Raw genomic sequence first — 21,281 nt, 5'->3', positions numbered from 1 at the left:
AAATCACCCTGACGGCTCATTCAGAGAAGACAATATATTGATTTAAAATTTTTACGACGTGTTTTGTGTTAGAAAGCCTTATGCGGAAGGTGTGATCACCTCATTAATATGTAAGTTTTTCTCACCTGAGAAAGACAAAGAACCTCCCCAACGGCCCTATTAGGAGCTATCCTAATAGCTCCTAATAGCCCTGTCATTCTGGGCAACCTTGCACAAAACTGTAAATGAGGAGATTTAAAAAAGAATGGCTTTTAAATTGTTTGGATTTATTTACAACACAACATAACCCAAAGATACACAACAAATGCCAAAAAAAAAAAAACACTTCAAAGACAGACCTTTGTGCCATTCCTAAAAACATTGTACATACCTTTAATTTCCAAGGTGTTTGATTTTCACTTTACCATGTTCATGTTCCAGAGACTCATGTGAATGTTGAAGTCGGCAGGACTCAGTGGCATCTGGGCCCTGAAAAAAAAGTGAACATATTGATATCAAGAGAAAGGCCTGCACGATTTTGCAAATAAATATTCGATTTTTCTGGTTAAAATTGCTTTTTAAAGTTCACAAAATACACACACACACACACACACACACACACACACACACACACACACAAATGTTTCCAACAATATATAATATAATGAACACAAGGTTTGTTGTGCCTTGTCGGCATGCAGTGCTGGGTAAAATAATACTAACAATAGATAGCAGTATAAATCTTCCAAAATATTTCAGTAACAACCAAGCTAGAGAAAAATATATTGATTATCATATTACTTCAAATGTTTCCATTCGTTATGATGATATGAAATGAGATACTGTAATAGTAAAAACATGAAGCCGTTTGGTGCGTTTTGCTTTTCAAATTTTCAAATGATACATTCAAACGCGATCGCGCTGCAAAATCTGATACATTCAAATGCGATCGCGCTCAAATATAAAACATTATGGTTACCATACATATCTACGTTTGAACAGATATCCACAAACACAGTAGGCTTAACAGTAAACACGGGTCTACATATTATAATATTCCCCATATATCTAGCAACAGTTCAACTGCAATGTGACATTTATGCAACAATAACAAACTAATATGTAAAAATTTCTTACCTTAAATCTTTCTTGTCTTTAAATCGCGTTCTTCTTCTTCTGAGGTAGCCTAAATCCAATGTAAGCTCAGGCGCGTCTTTAAAACACAGTAAGGAGTAAGTTATGAAGTCTCTGCTTCTTTGTTTTGAGGTGATGAGGGCGTTTACAGGTCTGCGTTTCTCCGCATGGATCATTTGCATGTCAATCGCTCGTGCGCTCGTAGGCGTGTTCAAATTCAATTTAATGAGGACGCGTTTGAGAAACTGTACATGCCGCTGCTTTCGTATGGATTACTTAAAAATAGAATATTTGTTTTTTATATTATTTACATACTTTAAAAATAGAGATTCCAAGCGTTGTATAGACATGCGTTTCAAGTCTGTGTGACAAACATTCGCTGAGTTACAGGTCATTTTCTGTCGCGTTTCAGAATGAGTTTCACATTGAGAGAGACGGCAGAACGCGCACCATATTTATTTTCTTTGTTTTGCAAAAAACACAACATTTTATTTTTATTATGAGTGTACACAAATAAAAGAAGACATTTAACAGTTTTGAATGTTGTACAATACAAGTATGTAAAATCAAAATCAACAGAGTATTTTACACTGATATAAAAAAAAAAACGAGCAGATCACGCCGGCGTGATTGTCGACCTCAGGGGGTTAAATAATTAATTCCACATGAGTCAGGAAACAAAACTGACAAAAAATAAATAAATAAAATGATTTCACCCCAATGAGAGTAATATTTCATATATTTCTCTCATTTTGATCAAATTTGCATTTTATTGCATGACATAAGTATTTGATCACCTACCAACCAGTAAGAATTCCGGCTCTCATAGACCTGTTAGTTTTTTTTTAAGAAGCCCTCCTGTTCTCCACTCATTACCTGTATTAACTGCACCTGTTTGAACTCGTTACCTGTATAAAAGACACCTGTCCACACACTCAATCAAACAGACTCCAACCTCTCCACAATGGCCAAGACCAGAGAGCTGTGTAAGGACATCAGGGATAAAATTGTAGACCTGCACAAGGCTGGGATGGGCTACAGGACAATAGGCAAGCAGCTTGATGAGAAGGTAACAACTGTTGGCGCAATTATTATAAAATGGAAGAGGTTCAAGATGACGGTCAATCTCCCTCGGTCTGGGACACCATGCAAGATCTCACCTCATGGGGCATCAATGATCATGAGGAAGGTGAGGGATCAGCCCAGAACTACACGGCAGGACCTGGTCAGTGACCTGAAGAGAGCTGGGACCACAGTCTCAAAGAAAACCATTAGTAACACACTACGCCGTCATGGATTAAAATCCTGCAGCGCACGCAAGGTCCCCCTGCTCAAGCCAGCGCATGTCCAGGCCCGTCTGAAGTTTGCCAATGACCATCTAAATGATCCAGAGGAGGAATGGAGAAGGTCATGTGGTCTGATGAGACAAAAATAGAGCTTTTTGGTCTAAACTCCACTCGCCGTCATGATCCAGAGGAGGAATGGAGAAGGTCATGTGGTCTGATGAGACAAAAATAGAGCTTTTTGGTCTAAACTCCACTCGCCGTCTTTGGAGGAAGAAGAAAGATGAGTACAACCCCAAGAACACCAAATAAGTGACTCTAAAAAAATCTAACACCCAGCAATGTGTAATTTATTTGCATCTCCTTTCGAATACAACATTCAAATTACTAGACAAAAAATTATATCCTGAGAAAAGTGGATTTTGAGGGGTATTTCGCCATAGAACTCCATTCAATCTGCACTCGCCTGCGAGCGCCCCCGCATGGACAGAGACGTGTTACTGCAGCCAGTCCAGAAACCGGAAGTAAGCAGAGAGTGCCAATTCTCTTCCTATTAGACATTCTCTGGTATACAGCAGTGCAGCGATCGTTTCCGCACCAAGTCTATTTTTGCTGTGCTGCAAATGCTGAATTAAAGTGAAAATGAACACAGATTGACCTGAAAATGTAGTAATTTCACCATAAATGCGTTTAATTAAATAAAATGTAGTAATCTCACCATAAATGTATTTAATTAAATACTACTTTTTTCACAGTCATCTTTTTACTTTAAGATGGGGTGAAGCAAGGAAAACTACAATTTACCTCAACAAGGCGACATAATGAACAACAGTTGTCTCATTCGTGGAGGTGGAAAAACAAGTTATTTGTGACATGCAAGATTTATTTGTATTAAAATTTAAATGCAAAAGAAAGGCATGGGAGTCGGCTGTTTTTGTTTTAATTTAAAATGTTTGTGATTTTAATATAAGTACATGGTTAAATATTTGACCACTTGCTTGAGCAACTTAATAGAAGTAGAAGTAATGCATGGAATAATAGGCCTATACGTTGTTTAAATTGTGTTTAAACATGAATACGTCCATTAAAGTGTATATGTGTACAAAGAGAATCGCAATGCTGACAAAACTTTTTTTTTAATAAAAGTTGCTGCATAACTTCTGGATTTGAAATAAAAATAGCAAGTATGTGTTTGTGGTACAGCTGCGGATCAGTTATGCACTGCAAACGCAGCATATATGAAAGCGTATGCGGTGCAGGAACAGAACGCGCTATAGTGCTTTCACATATGCTGCGTTTGCAGTGCGTAACTGATCTCACTATTTTCATTTCAAATCCAGAAGTTATCAGCAACTTTTATTAAAAAAAAAAAGAGTTTTTTCAGCATTGCGATTCTCTTTGTAGCCTACACTAGGGCTGGGCGATATATCGCATGACATTGATAGGCGCATCTCGTCAGTAAAGCCGGTTCCTTGATTAGTAGTAAATCGCCATCACCTGCTTTCAGATGGAGCGGTATTTGCTACAAAGAGCCCTAGTTAACTGACAAGCTGAGCCATATCGCATTAATTATCGCAGGGGGTACGTGGGTGGGAGGAGGAACTTCACTGTTACTCTGGAGAGGGAGCGAGAGAGAGAGTTTGCTTCTGATTTTGCATGGTAAAGATGGTGAAAATTTTCTACTGCAATCTGAAAAATCAGATCAATGGGTAAATAATGTCTGGCTGTACAAAATAATAACAATTCACAATTTCGGTATTTGGCAGTACCTTTTTTTTTATTGTGCAGTATAATCAAAAATGCAAGTTTTTTTTTTCAGAAAGTAGTAGTAGTAGTAGTAGTAGTAGTAGTAGTTTTGCACACATTTCTAAATTACTTACAAATAAGAAAAAAGTAAAATGCCAAAGCCACAAATATTTTCAATACAGAACTTCAAAAGTGCAGCACTTAAAAATAAAAAAAATAAAAAGCCAGAGATAAAGTGTAATTGCAGAACAGTAGAGAATAGAGATTTAATTCATGGTTATTAATTCAGTAAAAGAAACGTTCAATTTTAAAAATTGTGTTTAAAATAAGATGTAGATAAAATTAATATGATAGGTATTTTACTTTTTATTTTGAAAGAGTATTACAGTTCAGCATGCAGAAAATGATTTGATTAATCTGAATCGATTAATTGATTGGTTGCCTCTTCTTTCCTCTTCTGAAACTCTGACGTCTTCTTGTACATCTAGATAGTATTATCATTCAATCACTGAACCTGTTGAAACAAATGCAAAACAATGTGGCAAAACACAAAGCTATGAATATTAGACATGTAGATGAGTGAATTGGATGGAACACACTTACTTTTAGCTTTGCTCCTGATGATCATTGCCAAAGTCATGATGACGAGACCAACAGCAATGCAGGAGAAAAAGCCCATGTAGAATAAAGATACTCCTTTCTCATGCTGAGCTTCAGCAATGTCTGAAAGCAAACACAAGCAACATGTATGTACAGAAAAAAAATACAGTTACACTCACAGGTTTTTCAGACATACAGGGCACATGAGATGTTTTACCAGATTGACTATAAATCAGTAGCAGCTCCTGACTGTTAATTTAGGTAGGGCAGATTCTGGGTCTTAGTGCTAGTTTATGATAATCATTTTGGAAGTTTTATATTCTGATCGCTGAACAAAAAGCACTTTTGGCAGAGGTCTAACGTCCTTGCGTTATAAAGTCATGTTTATTCTCAGACATAACATAAAAAAAACAGTACTACAGTATATAAAGGCTATTTACAGCATGTTTAAACTAAAGGATTTATATGTTCATTAATTTGATGTGCTACAGCAGACATGCCAACTAGTTACTAACCTGAATGCAGACTAAAATACACACAGCTGAAGTGGATTAATATCATCTTGGTCTGGAGGAAGGTTTACATGAGGTAAATAAATAAATAAGCGGGGCAGTCTGAAATCTGCCCCAATGGCTCTCATTAAAAAGTCATTAAAAGTTGCATTTTCAGTTGAATTTGGGGAAACAACTTGAAACATTTGTTGTGTTAAGCTAGGCTATTTCAATTGTTTTTGATCATTGCAAACGGCTGAAAGTCTGTAAAGTTTGCCTATAAACCTGATTTGCAGTGGGGGTTGAATAATTAAGATTACAACTGTAGGTCTCACTGTAATTTAGGAATGCTAATAAACAATAAGTGAGGCATGTCTTTGAAACATATGGTGCTGGTAATGTTCATTTTAAATTGAAATAAATTAATAAATAAGCTGTTACTTTAATAACCAAAATAATACATTAATAAAACACTGTAAATCCACTGACTTAAGGCCCGTTCACGCCAAGAACGATAGCTGTAATAACTATATTAGCGTCCACACCAACACGTACCCAACATGTTCACCGGTAAGACAACATTAATCTCTGTACTGTAGGCTATAGGCCTACATGTTGTAGCCCAGTCATTAAAGAAAACGATTTATTTTCATATTTATGTTTAAATAAAATATATTTATTTTTTATTTCATCCATGTTGATTATATGAAAAGTGAAAAGCATGAGTAAGATCTGGGCTTGCTACGATAGTCGGTGTTACACGGTGTTCAGTCGCAACACCGGTTTCATCACTTGCCCACTGCGGCACCGCAAAAAAAAAAAAAAAAAAAAAAAAGTTGAAAGCATTAAAGATATTTAACGCAATTACGCAGTATCCATTTTTTTTTCTGTCACCTGTTGTATGATCACGCTCTTATTAATGTGAATGCTTTAAAACCATTAAAGCGCGACAAGACTAAAGAGACCGCGCTGTAAGTCCTGCCTATTACACACATACACACGACTCACAGAAAAGACGCGCGTCAGTATTCTCTTTCGGGCTTGAACAAACCATAACACACACAAATGATGCCAAAATGTCCGTTTTGTCGAGTGTCCTCATAAGAGCAGTCTTAAATGATTTAAATAAAGTCTTAAATTAACTTTTTTTTCTAAAGCTACTTTCAACTTTCTGATTGACGCTCAAAACGCCCAAAACGCGATACCGATGGTTTGACGCTCCTTGCAGCTGAGAGAAGCCAGCTTCCATTGAAAATGAATGACTTCCGGTAACTTTGGAAGCTCAAGTCGGCGGCGGTGTGAACGTACAGTTACCGGTTGGCCGGTCACACGGCTTTCATAGTTTTCCTCACAATTGTGCGGAGACCTGGAGTGTTATTTAAATTTTTTATTTAGTTTTAGTCATATTTTGATTTTGAATTAGTTTTATTTTTAAACTTTCTGATTCAACCCATGTTCTCAAGCAGTGAAAAATAGAGGACACTGACAGCGCGCTGACAGACAGGACCGAGCAGGTAGGCTAATATTTAATATGAAACAAAGTCACAACTTTCAAATTTGGTCAGTCAAAGAAAATTAAACAATAAATAGGCCTAATGTTTTGTGGCTCTTTAATGTGTCCTGACAGATTGCCTCAGTTAAAGCCAAGGTCAAATCCACCGACGTTAATCTAACTCTCTTGACTGCTTTGTCGGACAAAATGGTGGATTTTGATTGGTCAGACTCAGATCGCATGTCAATCAAACTCCCTGCGAAGGATGAATTTAAGCTAATTTAAGCACCAGCTTTTTAAAAGCGATGTAAAAACATTTTTTTTGACGACGTAGTTAAGGCGACAGGCGTGTGTTGCTTAGGCGGCTGCCTTAGTTCCAAAGTGCTGCGGGAAACCCTGCACTTCTTAGCACTATCCCCTATAAATAAATACACACACACACACACGATTTTTAGAACTATATCTTTATCGTTATCTTTATAGTTATCGTCCTTGGTGTGAACGAGCCTTTATTACTCTCTGTGTCTTGTAATATTTTCATATATCCAATAGAAGCTCAAACGCTCATGTCATGTTGGGGGTTTGAGTTTCTATAAGATTTATAAGATAGGCTACACATACAAAGTTGTATTTTTTACTTTTTACAATTTTGAAAAGCTGTATTCATAACCACTAAACCGTTATAAATCAGTAATCAAAATCAAGAAGCATCAAACAACAAATCTGCTGACTTACTCTGTGTCTGGTTATATGTTGTGTCCATGTTGGTGGCTTGAGCTTCAGTAAAACAGAGAAACAGCAATTTTAATTTACTTTTTACAATTAACGAAACATGAACATTAAATTAATTAATAAATTATTTCATAATATTAATAAATTACAGAACATGAAATAATGAGCTTGTACTCCACTGTATTACTGCCATTAAATGATTAACACATTGTACTTAAATGAATAATGAAATGAAATGAAATGAAATGAAATGAAATGAAAATAATGAAATTTCATAATGAAAATGAAACCACATTATACTCGACAGGACAAAAAATATATATTTTAAAGTGTTTCGATTACATTGAGATCAATTCAACATGTCAGCAAAACAGAGCATTAGAATTAGAATACATTAATGTAGTATGTTTTACCAGATGGGCTGTAGGTGTAAGTCTCACTCTGATGGTTCACCGCAGAGTTAATCTCATGCACACAGGTGAAGGAAACAGGTGGGCTCATTTTTACATGAAACACACACTTTTCATCTGAATAACACAGTGGGTACTTAAGTGTGTAGTTGTGTTCACCCGCCACTGACAGCTGGAAAGAGCTCTTAGTGAACCTCCAGCCAAATGAACACATCACTATCACGTGCTCTCTGTCCTGCATCTGCCCATACACTGCGATGCTGGGCACTGGGGCATCTGAAATAAAACACACATCATGCTTATTAATTTTTTGTTCATCAAACTGAGAGATGAAACTAAAAATATTATATATATATAATATATTCTCATTCACTCGTCTCATTCACTCCAGTTGAATAGTGTTGGTGTTAGGTTCTAAATTTCGGCACTGGGTTGCGAGTATTGGGCATAATTTTACTCATTCCCACAGGTTTCGCGCTCACCCATCATTCTATAAAATGGCGCACGCATAAAGCCACCTCTCAAACTAGAGACCTGCACTCCCGCAGGAATACCGTGAGACCCAACGCAACAGAGTGCGGCATGGGACTAGATTTGATGGCCGAGGAGGGATGGGCATATCGATATGAAGTAGCCCATTGATATACCGATACTCAAATCGAGTATCAAATGTATCGATACTCAAATAAAAATAGCAATATTACAGTGTGTTTTTTTTACCAGTGATTTTGTTTATTTGACAAGAAATTTAATGCGTACAATTTGCATTGAATTGAATGAATAACCGATGTTAGTAAATAATTGTGTAGTAGAACTATTTTCCTGCTCATCTGAACACATGCAAAAGCTGCAAGTCAGAACCAATCAATCACAGAGAGCATTCACACACTGCCGACAATGCATTCAAACAGGGCTGCGTTTCCGGCGGGTATAGATACATACACTAGATGTCGCTTGGCTACGGTTTCGTTCCAATGAACTGCAGTAACCAAGGCGACATCTAGTGTATATATCTATACCCGCCGAGCCCTCAGATCATTTGGACGCGGCTGTGTTATAAGAGCTAAAAACTATATAAATACTGTTCGTTTTCTCACACAAACCGCTCGTTTCGTGTCTTAGGCCATCAATGTGTACTTATGATGGGGAATTGTTTAATTTGGACGATGGGGAACTGTTTTATTTTGGACTTTGTGCAAGCTCTTTGAGTCAGTATCCATATACCTGCATTATATGACTAACAGACAAGAACGGTTTGACCTAAAAATATCAAAATTGAAACTACTGCGGAAAAAAAGACACCTACATCTTGGATGCCCTTCAGGTAAGCTAAAACATACCAAAATTTAATTTCAAAGTGAACTATCCCTTTAACTCTTTCATGGAGGTACAGAAAAAAATCTATTTATACTTTTATGCTTGCTTTTGCAGTCGGGGGTGGGACAAAACTTGCATGTAGCGGGCGGGAGAAGGTAACATATTTTTGCAGGAGCAGGACAGAATCCTATGAGTGCAGGACAAAGAAATCACACGTCATCAGTGCGTTAGCCTACATAAGGCTATGCAGAGTTGTAGACAGACAGTTACTGAGCGCCAAAAACAAATAACAGCTGTCTTTTACAGTACATCCTGAATCAAAACAGCTTATGCTGCGTTCACGCCATGTCATAACCGTAATTACAAGATGGCAACCCGTGACGTTCTACCCAGAGCTGTTCACGTCCTCCGATTCAGATTTATGCATTTCTATGGCAACACTATCAACGCTGAAATGAATCTGCAGCAGTCAGGTGGTACAAGTAAGAGCTCTGTAAGTTGTTTACGTTCATTATTATTATAATGTTATGTGCTTTGAGACATGAGGTAATTTAACACCATCTCGTGATGCTTTGCAGACTCATGCTTTCAAAACCAGCTTGCTGTTGCTAGCCTCTCTGAAATTGCCTACCCTACCTTTAATCAAAGAACAAAAGACAGAGAAAATCACTCACACTCACATTAATCTGTATCTGATTTTTACAATGAAGACTTCAGTTTTTTTGGATAATTTTACATTTGTTTACAAGCACATGGCCAGTAAAACAAATCACAAGCCATGTGCTCACACAAAACGAGACAAGAACACACACAGTTAATGAGAACAATCATAAGCCACGTTCACACAAAACATGACAACATGAAAGCACACAGCTAGTGTAAAACACAAGCTGCGTGCTACACAGTACAAGACAATACATGACATGAAAGCACGTGGCTGATGTAAACACGAACTGCGTGCTACACAAAACAACACACGTGGACAGAAGAGCGTAAGGCCTGAGCGAATTCGAAACCGCACGCTCACACAAGACAGAGCGAATGAGAACGAGCGTAAATTCATCCTGTGCGCACACAACAGAATACAAACAAGCAGAGCATGAGTGTCCGAATCCCGACACAGAAGCGAAGCCAAATTAGACCGAAGTGCTGGGATCCAAACACCACACCCCGCACATGAAACAAGGCACAGACAAGAGATCTCACCCTCGAGCACGCTCAAAACCGCGTGCTCAGACAAAGACAAGACAAAACAGGGGTGTCAGAGCTCTGTCACAAAACCAAGACATGAACTAGACAGACGTGACAGAACCCTGACAGTTTTCCCTGTGGTATTGAAAATGGTTGTGAATTTTTATATTTTTTAAGGTATTGAGGTATTGTATTAGATCCAGTATCGTGAAAAAAATATAAATAGCCTAGGTGCGTTATTATCTTTCTTTTTCATTGTGCGTTTTATTATATTTGTGTATACTTTTTCGGTGTTTTTCTTTTTTAAGCTTCAGATCACCGCTGATTTGTCAAGTGTGCTGCTGCCTGGCAGCTTTTTTAAACGCCTCTTCTGCTCATTAGAAGTGAGCTGTTGCTACCCTGGGCTGGTTGCACTGGGCCAGACTTCCTGCCAGCCACCAGAACAAAATGTTTTCTCAGTGCTTTGAAGGTTTTTTTTGTGTTTTTTTTTTTTTATCGCTTGTTTCATTTAGAATGTGGTAGTAATGTAGGAGAGTCTGCCCTTTTATTATATAGGCCTAACTATTAAAGCATATTCTATGTTTTTGCTAAGTGTAGTCAAGTAAGCTTTGCTAATGCCAGTGCAGTAACAAGTTTGTTTCTAAAAACTCCTACAAAAAATTATAGAAACAATATTACACATGATATTTTTAAGTAAATAGCACATAACATTTTTCACAGTCTAGTCAGAAATGTTTCTTTAGTGAATATAGCTGTGTTGTCTTACTTTTTGGGGGGCAGAAGCCCCACTTTCCAGCGATGTTGAAATCTTTTTCTGTGGAACACCACAGCCGACCATCTTCCCTGCCATCCACAGTGCAATCAGCGTACCACTTATCACCAAACTTAAAAGGGAAATGGCATGGTTTCCCACATGAATTACCACCTACACTAGACATCTCTGTGGAACATAAATAAAATTAAATGAAAGGTTTAATTTAGAATGGTTAAATAATTTGATCTAAACAACTAAAATGACAATAAGGACACTGAAGTCTGTCACCTAGTTTAACAAATGCTAGCATCAAATTCACAATAGACATTAAATATGAATGTTACATTTTATCATTATAAAGGGCTTAATGGTTGTCCAAATATCTGTTAGGTGGACTTTTGGTCGTACCTTGATATCCATGAGAACACAAATTTTCTTCGGTCCCATAAATCAGCCAGCGACTCCAAACACCTGTTCCATTAAACAGCATCACATTTTTCTCATCATTATTTCCATAGTTCAAGTGCAGTGGATGTCCCTTCAATCCAAACAAGTTCTCATCTTTACATTCCCAGGTTTGTCTGGGGTTAGATTCATTGCAGGGCAGAAGGATAATTTTGGCCCAGTTTTCGATCTTCTCGGCCCCCAAGCAGAGACTATAAGAGAGGCTGATGATTCGTGAAGAGGAAAGCCATCGGAAATGCTGTGCCTTAGATGATGCATCACATGGTGCTGCCTCTACATTAGCACTCACGACTGTCACACATTTGTTGTGGTCCTCGTTGTAGATAAGGAAGGAGCTGGTTTCTGAATGTATGGAAAATGATATCAGACACTGTAAAGGCAACACATTACAAACTGTGTAAACTTAATAAGCTAAAAAAATTAGATGCTGCGTCACAACACAATGGGAACAACATGCCGAGTCTGATCGTGCACTGAAGTAAGAAATTCTGGTGAGATTTTTTTTATTATGTGTTGTTATATTTTATATTTCATTTTCTTGTCATTAATTGTTTAGTGTATAGTATAAACACAATCATGCCAAAAAGTAGTTTAAATTAAAAATGTATAGCCCCAAGTGCCTATAAGGGTGGTGCGATGCAGCCTTTTATGAACTTGGCTTTTGCACCATCAGCCAATGAATAGGGCTTAAGCACATCTTAACTTTCACATCTTAAAATTCTGCAAAACAGATTGCATTGCTTCCAGTTCAGGTCTTTTGTATGTGCTTCATTAAATATAGAGCCGTTTTACTCAAGATACCTTCAAATGAGCTACCAAAGATGAGCATAACCTATGCCCCTTGCATATGCAGATTGATATCTCAAAGTTTTATTCATCAACAATTTGAAAATTCTGTGAATTTCCACATTAATGTCCCGCTGGCAGTGTTTCAGAGCTCCGTACGTTAATGGAGCGTTTCATAGTGTTTGAACTTGGACTCAAATATAAAGAAATGCGGTCAGTGCTTAACTCAAGGAGTTCAGTGAAGTTGGCAATATTCACATAGGCTATTCGAACTTTCCGGATCAATATTCTTGAGCTAAACGTTGTTAAAACACAAACGACACCTTTACAATCACAGTAACCTAGACAACGAGCTACAACCCAATTCTCCTCAAAACGAGCTTTAGAATATAAATTTGTCTCTAACCAGCCGAATGAGAGACAAGTCCAAATAAGGAGTCATCTGCAAAGTGCAAATCCCAAAACCCTTCTGCACATTTTATATTATTAAACAGTCAATAGCTTCAATGTGACGCACTGTCACCAAATTCAGTTCACACATCACTGCTCTCCTGCTGGTTATACTACAATACTTAGTTTTATAAAAAAATCATAATTCTTATGATTATTTATTATGAAATAAAATCAATAACTTCACCCTTTTTAGAAAAAATATTCAATAATTCACCATCAATGCCATCAAATTCAGTAAGCAAATATAATGCAAAACCTATGGTTGTAACTATTATGTTAGCTGCGTACGGTACCAATATAATTTGTGTAAAGAATATAGGCCTACTTATTTTTTTATGTGCAATTACTTCCCAAACTAAGTGTTGTATAACCAAGATTAGAGCAGTGATGTGTGAACGAAATTTGGTGTGTTACAGTGAAGTTATTGAATATTTTTCATAATATAAAATGTGCAAAAGCAGTGTAGTATGACCAATGGGTCACCATTGACGTGTAAACTGAATTGGGTGGCACTACAGTTTGTAGCATTGAAATTAATGACTATTTTTGTATTTTTGACTATGAGTTGATGCTGTAGTCGTTTTTTGGGTTATATTGCACTTTGCAGACGGTCCCTTCGAAATTGTCTCTCAGCTGCCTTCTCATAGAGATCCATTTAGCTCCTTAGATCCTATTATAAAAGCTCGTTTTGAGGAGAATTGGGTTGTAGCTCGTTGTCTAGGTTACTGTGATTGTAAAGGTGTCGTTTGTGTTTCAACAACGTTTAGCTCAAGAATATTGATCCGGGAAGTTCGAATAGCCTATGTGAATATTGCCAACTTCACTGAACTCCTTGAGTTAAGCACTGACCGCATTTCTTTATATTTGAGTCCAAGTTCAAACACTATGAAACACTCCATTAACTTGCGGAGCTCTGAAACACTGCCAGCGGGACATTAAACAGGAAGTGTCTGTCCGAGGTCACAACAGGTTTTGCGTGGGAGCGCAAATAACTTTGTGAGGGAACACAGAAATTTTGCGTGGGAATGCAAATATCTTTGCGTGGGAAAGCAAAGTTTCTCGGGGGAACTCAAAAGAGTTGAAAAAAATTAATTATCCCATCCTAAATTTTTTCCACCACCACCACGTCCCTTTAGGGGCTCCGTACATATTAGATCCTAAAAGATACCGCCCCAGTGTCAGCTTTATTACCTTTTTTTGAGAATGCAGGCAAATATTTCAGTCATGGTTTGTCTCAAGTTTTAAATTGCACTTTAAAATAGTTTTCTTAAAAAAGAACACTGACCGTAAATTGTATAGATTAAAGTCAGTAGACGATGCCATTGAAGGGTAAACTGTTGTACCATTGACCGGTGAATGGGTACAAAAACATAAATTATATTGACTCCTTTAAAGTATTTTGAAAATGAAGACTGCCAGATTAAAGTGATTAGATCAGATGACGCACCTGTCACTGAAGTAGTAGTAGTATGCCATGCATCAGGAGAAGCTGTACAAACATACAGCAAAATTATATTGATGCTATCCATGTAGAATAAAAAAAATTTACACATTATATTTTTAAGTAAATAGCACATAACATTTTTCACAGTGTAGTCATTAAAATGGCAAAGTTTCTTTAGTGAACATAGCAGTGTTGTCTTACTTTTTGTGGGGCAGAAGCCCCACTTTCCAGCGATGTTGAAATTTTTTTCTGTGGAACACCACAGCAGACCATCTTCCCTGCCATCCACAGTGCAATCAGCGTACCACTTGTTACCAAACTTAAAAGGGAAATGGCATGGTTTCCCAAATGAATTACCACCTACACTAGATATCTCTGCGGAACATAAATAAATGAAATTAAGGGTTTAATTTTAATTGAGAATGGTTTAAGAATTTGATCTAAACAACTAAAATGACAATAAGGACACTGTAGTCTGTCACCTAGTTTAACAAATGCTAACATCACACAGGGAAATTCACAATAGACATTAAATATGAATGTTACATTTTATCATTATAAAGGGCTTAATGGTTGTCCAAATATCTGTTAGGTGGACTTTTGGTCGTACCTTGATATCCATGAGAACACAAATTTTCTTCGGTCCCATAAATCAGCCAGCGACTCCAAACACCTGTTCCATTAAACAGCATCACATTTTTCTTATTATTTCCATAGTTCAAGTGCAGTGGATGTCCCTTCAATCCAAACAAGTTCTCATCTTTACATTCCCAGGTTTGTCTGGGGTTAGATTCTTTGCAGGGCAGAAGGATAATTTTGGCCCAGTTTTCGATCTTCTCGGCCCCCAAGCAGAGACTATAAGAGAGGCTGATGATTCGTGAAGAGGAAATCCATCGGAAATGCTGTGCCTTAGATGATGCATCACATGGTGCAGCCTCTACATTAGCACTCACGACTGTCACACATTTGTTGTGGTCCTTGTTGTAGATAAGGAAGGAGCTGGTTTCTGAATGTATGGAAAATGATATCAGACAATGTAAAAGGCAACACATCACATATTTTGTAAACTTCATAAACTAAAAAAAACTAGACTCTTTTATATATATAATTTAATTTAATTTATATTAAATTAAAATATTAAATAGAACGATAAATTAACATTATTGCCCGGTCAAAAAAGTTGTTTCTGTTCAGAACAATTAAACTTGATTTTATTTTTGTTTATGTTCCTGTTAAAATTTCATTCCTTTCTCAGTTTTGTTTTCGTTCCTTGCAGGGCTACAAACTGTTTTCAAAGTATAATTAAGTTTTCTAAGTAAACTTGGCTTGTAGTTGTGTTTTCTCTTTTGATTGAGTAGCCTATTAAATACATTTTTCACATAGTTTTATATACTGTCTTATAAACTTACATTGTTTGAAAAATGAAAATATTTATTTATAAAGAAAACAGATATGTTATGTAGTCACAGGTATGTGAATTTTTGTGTAGTCCACTGGTAGTATGCATAGGAATTTACTTCAAATCTACTAAGGTATATTTCAAGTACAAAAATGAATAGCCTACATAGGAACATAGTAGTATACTTTAAAGTGCAAAAATAATATATAGATATAAAGATGCAAAAATAAAAACAATATATACTTTTTAGAAGTTTAGCTTAAGTGTCATGAAAACTTTCCTTGATGAATTTTCCTTGATCTTTTGACATATAAAGAGGTCAATGTGCTATAAAAACAGGTTATGAATGTAACTATGGTTCCCTGAGAAGGGGAATGAGACACTGCGTCTAGGACGCTAATGGGGAATGCTTCTGTCATGTCCAGTGTCTAAAGCATGTGAAAAAAACACTACAATTACATTGGCCAGCAACAGCCTATGATGTCACTACTGGTGTGAGTAGAGTATAAATAGGGCACCTGTAGTACACGTTATCCATTTCTTGTCTGAAGGAGACGTGGGCAGGCATGCCTGAAGCATGGCAACGGGACGCAGTGTCTCGTTCACCTTCTCCGGGAACCATGGTTACATTCGTAACCCAAGACGTTCCCTTTCGAATGGGAACAAACAAATGCCCATTCCACCATTCTGAAGGAATACGGGCTGACATAAGTCAGTGGCTTCAACGGGACCGATCCGGAGTCACAATTCCCCGTCCTAGCAGTACTCATCAGCGGTCGTCGTGACTCCATTGCCTAAGGCCAGAAACCCTGGCTACATATAGCTTATCTCAGGGCCTGGTATTCAAAGAATATCTGAAAGGGAATATTGCCAAGGATTTAAATACACACCTCTGACGAGTGGAGGTCTCACGAGGGGAAACCTAGTAACACTCAGGGGAGCTCAAAGAGCAGAGACCTCAGCAAGAAGGGGTAATCGCATTCTACACTAAGGACTGCTTACCAAAGAGGCTCAGGAGCCTGACAACTCGATACTGCTATCCAGGCGGACCTCTGGGGGGGAGGCCTCAGCAGGATGACTCTCTAAAGCGAGAGGAGACCTAGCAATGCCACCTTGAAGACAGTTAATCAGGGAGGCCCAGATAAGAGCATACAACTCAGTCCACTGTCTCCACAGAGTTCTCAGAGCAGAGGCTTCAGCATAACGACCCTCTATAGCCAGAGGAAGGATAGCTACACTCTACGCTAAAAAGACTAAATGACCACCTCACCAAGGAGGCTCAGAGAGAACCACACAGTTTGGACCAGGTATCTAATGCGGAACTCTGGGGAGCGAAGGTCTCTGCATGATGACTCTCTAAATCGAGAGGAAACCACACATGCCTCCCTAAGGGTAGTTCCAGGGTGGTTCTCAGGTTATGCTGGCTATAGGTACAAAACCTATAATGTGATTTGGTCTCTAGGCTCCAGCACTCTGTTGTGCTTTTGCTAATAGACTGCCTAATAGATTTATTATTTATGCCACGCAGCGATTTTCACTTGATTGTGCTGCACATATCAGAAGATTATTACAGAGGCAGCTGACTTTGATGGAGGAATATGCAGCTTTACTTACAAACTACAATTCCTGTTCATCAAGAAAGTGAGAACCAGACCCGTTCAAAACCTAAATATACTTAAATCAATTGAAAAGTGTACTTTCCAAATAGTAATAGAAGATGTTGCTGTTGTAATGATGACAGGAGCACACAGCTGCTGCACACAAAAGTAGTTGGTGTTCCGTGCTCCGGCACGGTTAGCGATCACACTACATGCGTACCGCGCCCGAACCCAACTGAACCGTTCTCTGGCCCATTCTCTTCCAAGCTTCCACCTTCTAACCGTGCCCGGGTACGGTACGGAGCGATCACACTAGTCAAACGAATCAGACTTTGAGGGTCAAACGCACTCGGGCACAGTTATAAATAATAAAATATAAATATAAATTAAATAATTTATAAAAAAAAGAAATTCAGTACATGACTCCTTTAAAGGTGTGCTAAACATGAATAGTGCTCATAAACGGTTGAGATTAAATCGACTAGAGACTTGGAACTGGAAACAGTATTCAATAAGTCACAATGAAAAAAAAAAGCAAACGTTTTTGCACAAAAACAAAAAAACAAAAAAAAAAGTTTTTGATAAAGAATTAATAAATGATTAATCTTATATTTATATTTATATTTTATTATTTTTAATGCTCTCCTCATTTTCCCTCCAAAATTGCATATAGGTATTAGAGCTGCCCTGAATAATTTTTTTTTTTTACAGCTCAGATAATTTTATGATTAAAAAAAAAAGGTGCTTCATGAACATTATGAGCTCAGCTTAGTGTATGTCATTGCCACCCAGAAAAAAGGTACAAAAGCTGTCACTGGGGCAGTCCTTTTTCAAAAAGTATACATTTGTACCTAAAGGGTGTGTATTAGTTCCTAAAAGATACCGCCTTAATGACAGCTTTGGTACCTTTTGAGTGCAGGCAAATATTTCAGTCATGGTTCGTCTCAAGTTTTAAATTGCACTTTTAAATATTTTCCTACAAAAGAACACTGACAGTCAATTGGATTAAAGTCAGTAGACGATGCCATTGAAGGGGTAAACTGTTGTACCATTGACCGGTGAATGGGTACAAAAACATAAATTATATTGACTCCTTTAAAGTATTTTGAAAATGAAGACTGCCAGATTAAAGTGATTAGATCCGATGACGCACCTGTCACTGAAGTAGTAGTAGTATGCCATGCATCAGGAGAAACTGTACAAACATACAGCAAAATTATATTGATGCTATCCATGTAGAATAAAAAAAAAATAACTGAAAAATGTATAGATTAAAGTTAATGCACCTGGTGTTGTATGGTTATCTGGGTCCCATGCATCAGGCGCATCTGTACAAAAACACAGCAAAAATTATATTGACTCCTATCCTTACACATAGTTGATAGACACAAAATCTGAGGCAGAGAAATGTGATCCACTTACTGAACGCTGACCAAAGGACCAATGTTACCAAGAAAAATAGAGTAGGAGTGAAAAGCAGAAGTGGCTATTACGACAAACATTAACTTTATACACAGCAAAATCTTCGTTGTTAAATTAACACCACTCTGTGTTTATACGGGAATCACCAGCAGTGTTAAAGACCTCCTGCAGTGAAAATTAAGGTTTTAATGTTGTTTATATGTCTATGTGGTGTTTTCAATATGCTTTAAGACAGACCATGTGTAAATTCATAAATCAACACCATTGCTGAGTATTTTCTCCTTAAAACTGCAGTGAATCAGAGACAGTCTCAAAAACGCGGTGATTTTATAGGACCTGACCTGAACAAAACATCAATCATTAATTTACCTTTCTATTGTTTCTTAGGCAGGGTTATTAAATTGTATATCAAAGCACCAGTTCTTCGTTGGTGTTTTTGGCTGGAAAGGGGGTTTCCCAGGTTCGTTGATTCGCCAGTCATGTTCTAGTGTGTTGGCGGAGGAATACGGAGTCTCTCTCATGGCTGAAGTTTGAGGCAGGCTTTGCGGCAAAATTTTAAAACAGGTACTTCTAATTTAGTCCCATTTGATGGTCTGGTGCTATAGTTCTTCCAACGTAAGCATAAAATCCCGAAATGTAATTTGGAAGCATACCCAGCAATGCCTTTACAGTATATACCAACATGTAATTTCCTTGCACTAAAACACTAGATGCGTACCACGCCCGAACCCAACTGAACCGTGCTCTGGCCCACCTTTTCCAAGCTTCCACCTTCTAACCACGCCCGGGTACGGCGAATGTGTTGAGCGATCACACTAGTCAAACGAATCAGACTTCTGGGGTCAAACACGCTCGGGCACTGTTCAGATTTTAGTCTAATGTAATTTGTTAAAATAATGTATAAAAAAAAATTCAGTACATGACCCCTTTAAAGGTGTGCTAAACATGAATAGTGCTCATAAACGGCTGTTGAGATTAAATCGACTAGAGACTTGGAACTGGAAACAGTATTCAATAAGTAACAATGAAACATTTTTAACTATCATAAACTTTGTATACTCGTAAAAAAACTAAAAAAAAAAACGTTTTTGAAAAATAAGTAATAAATGATTAATCTTATGTTTAGATTTTATTATTTTTAATGCTCTCCATATTTTCCCTCCAAAATTTTTACAGCTCAGATAATTTTATGATTAAAAAAAGGTGCTTCATGAACATTATGAGCTCAGCTTAGTGTATGTCATTACCACCCAGAAAAAAGGTACAAAAGCTGTCACTGGGGCAGTCCTTTTTCAAAAAGTATACATTTGTACCTAAAGGGTGTGTATTAGTTCCTAAAAGATACCACCCCAGTAACAGCTTTGGTACCTTTTTTTAAGAGTGCAGGCAAATATTTCAGTCATGGTTCCTCTCAAGTTTTAAATTGCACTTTAAAATATTTTTCTTAAAAAAGAACACTAACAGTCAATTGTACGGATTAAAGTCAGTAGACGATGCCATTGAAGGGGTAAACTGTTGTACCATTGACCGGTGAATGGGTACAAAAACATAAATTATATTGACTCATATCCTTTAAAGTATTTTGAAAATGAAGACTGCCAGATTAAAGTGATTAGATCCGATGACGCACCTGTCACTGAAGTAGTAGTAGTATGCCATGCATCAGGAGAAGCTGTACAAACATACAGCAAAATTATATTGATGCTATCCATGTAGAATAAAAAAAAAAAATAACTGAAAAGTGTATAGATTAAAGTTAATGCACCTGTTGTTGTATGGGAATCTGGGTCCCATGCATCAGATGCATCTGTACAAAAACACAGCAAACATTATATTGACTCCTATCCTTACACATAGTTGATATACACAAAATCTGAGGCAGAGAAATGTGATCCACTTACTGAACGCTGACCAAAGGACCAATAAAAGGATATAAAGCAGGTTCATGCTGTCATAGATTAGAGAGCTACAGCTTTCTGAGACACATGCGGGGCAGAGACTGGGTTTTAATACAGAGGAAGTCTATTAAGTGTTACCAAGAAAAATAGAGTAGGAGTGAAAAGCAGAAGTGGCTATTATGACAAACATTAACTTTATACACAGCAAAATCTTCGTTGTTAAATTTACACAACTCTGTGTTTATATGGGAATCACCAGCAGTGTGTTAAAGACCTCCTGCGGTGAAAATCAAGGTTTTAATGTTGTTTATATGTCTATGTGGTGTTTTCAATATGCTTTAAGACAGACCATGTGTAAATTCATAAATCAACACCATTGCTGAGTATTTTCTCCTTAAAACTGCAGTGAATCAGAGACAGTCTCAAAAATGCGGTTTGAAAACGTCCCTGTTCTCTATGTCACAAATATTGTAACCAATCACGTCTACGTGCGCGCAGGCTTTAGCATACGCTGCGAAGCAGGGGAGTTTTAAGAGTGAAATGAAGAAATCCCAAGTTTCTAGCACTTTATAGGACCTGACCTGAACAAACCATCAATCATTAATTTACCTTTCTATTGTTTCTTAGGCAGGGTCATTAAATTGTATATCAAAGCACCAGTTCTTCGTTGGTGTTTTTGGCTGGAAA

At 37.4% G+C, this 21,281-nt stretch overlaps 1 protein-coding gene across 2 annotated transcripts; it reads right to left on the bottom strand.

Annotated features, from left to right (window-relative positions):
- Window positions 1-4,141: 4,141 nt before the first annotated feature.
- On the bottom strand, window positions 4,142-20,691 carry LOC308680439 (uncharacterized protein). 2 transcript variants are annotated; one of them, XM_081348567.1, is made up of 14 exons: window positions 20,598-20,682; window positions 20,462-20,503; window positions 20,327-20,368; window positions 18,561-18,602; window positions 18,428-18,469; window positions 14,888-15,283; window positions 14,479-14,652; window positions 14,281-14,322; window positions 11,538-11,936; window positions 11,142-11,315; window positions 7,871-8,143; window positions 7,461-7,502; window positions 4,746-4,865; window positions 4,142-4,656 (listed from the first exon to the last, which is right to left on the bottom strand). In XM_081348567.1, exons 1-14 carry the CDS (start codon window positions 20,641-20,643, stop codon window positions 4,640-4,642), a joined length of 1,851 nt encoding a protein of 616 aa, XP_081204693.1. In that variant the 5' UTR covers window positions 20,644-20,682; the 3' UTR covers window positions 4,142-4,639. The 2 variants fall into 2 exon arrangements, with proteins under 2 accessions (XP_081204693.1, XP_081204694.1); XM_081348568.1 differs by lacking the exon at window positions 18,428-18,469 and having other exon boundaries at window positions 20,598-20,691.
- Between the last annotated feature and the right edge of the window lie 590 nt (window positions 20,692-21,281).

The sequence above is a fragment of the Scardinius erythrophthalmus genome, assembly GCF_964197995.2.
Source record: "Scardinius erythrophthalmus genome assembly, chromosome: 20".
Taxonomy (NCBI): Eukaryota; Metazoa; Chordata; class Actinopteri; order Cypriniformes; family Leuciscidae; genus Scardinius; species Scardinius erythrophthalmus.
This window is presented reverse-complemented; position numbering and strand designations above follow the sequence as displayed.

Coding starts and splice junctions, on each gene's coding strand:
- LOC308680439 (XM_081348567.1), bottom strand. CDS start 20,643: ATGAACCTGCTTTATATCCTTTTATTGGTCCTTTGGTCAGCGTTCA. Junction 14,653..14,887: donor GTGTTCTCATGGATATCAAG/GTACGACCAAAA, acceptor TATGTTCCGCAG/AGATATCTAGTGTAGGTGGT. Junction 11,937..14,280: donor TACTACTACTTCAGTGACAG/GTGCGTCATCTG, acceptor CCATACATTCAG/AAACCAGCTCCTTCCTTATC.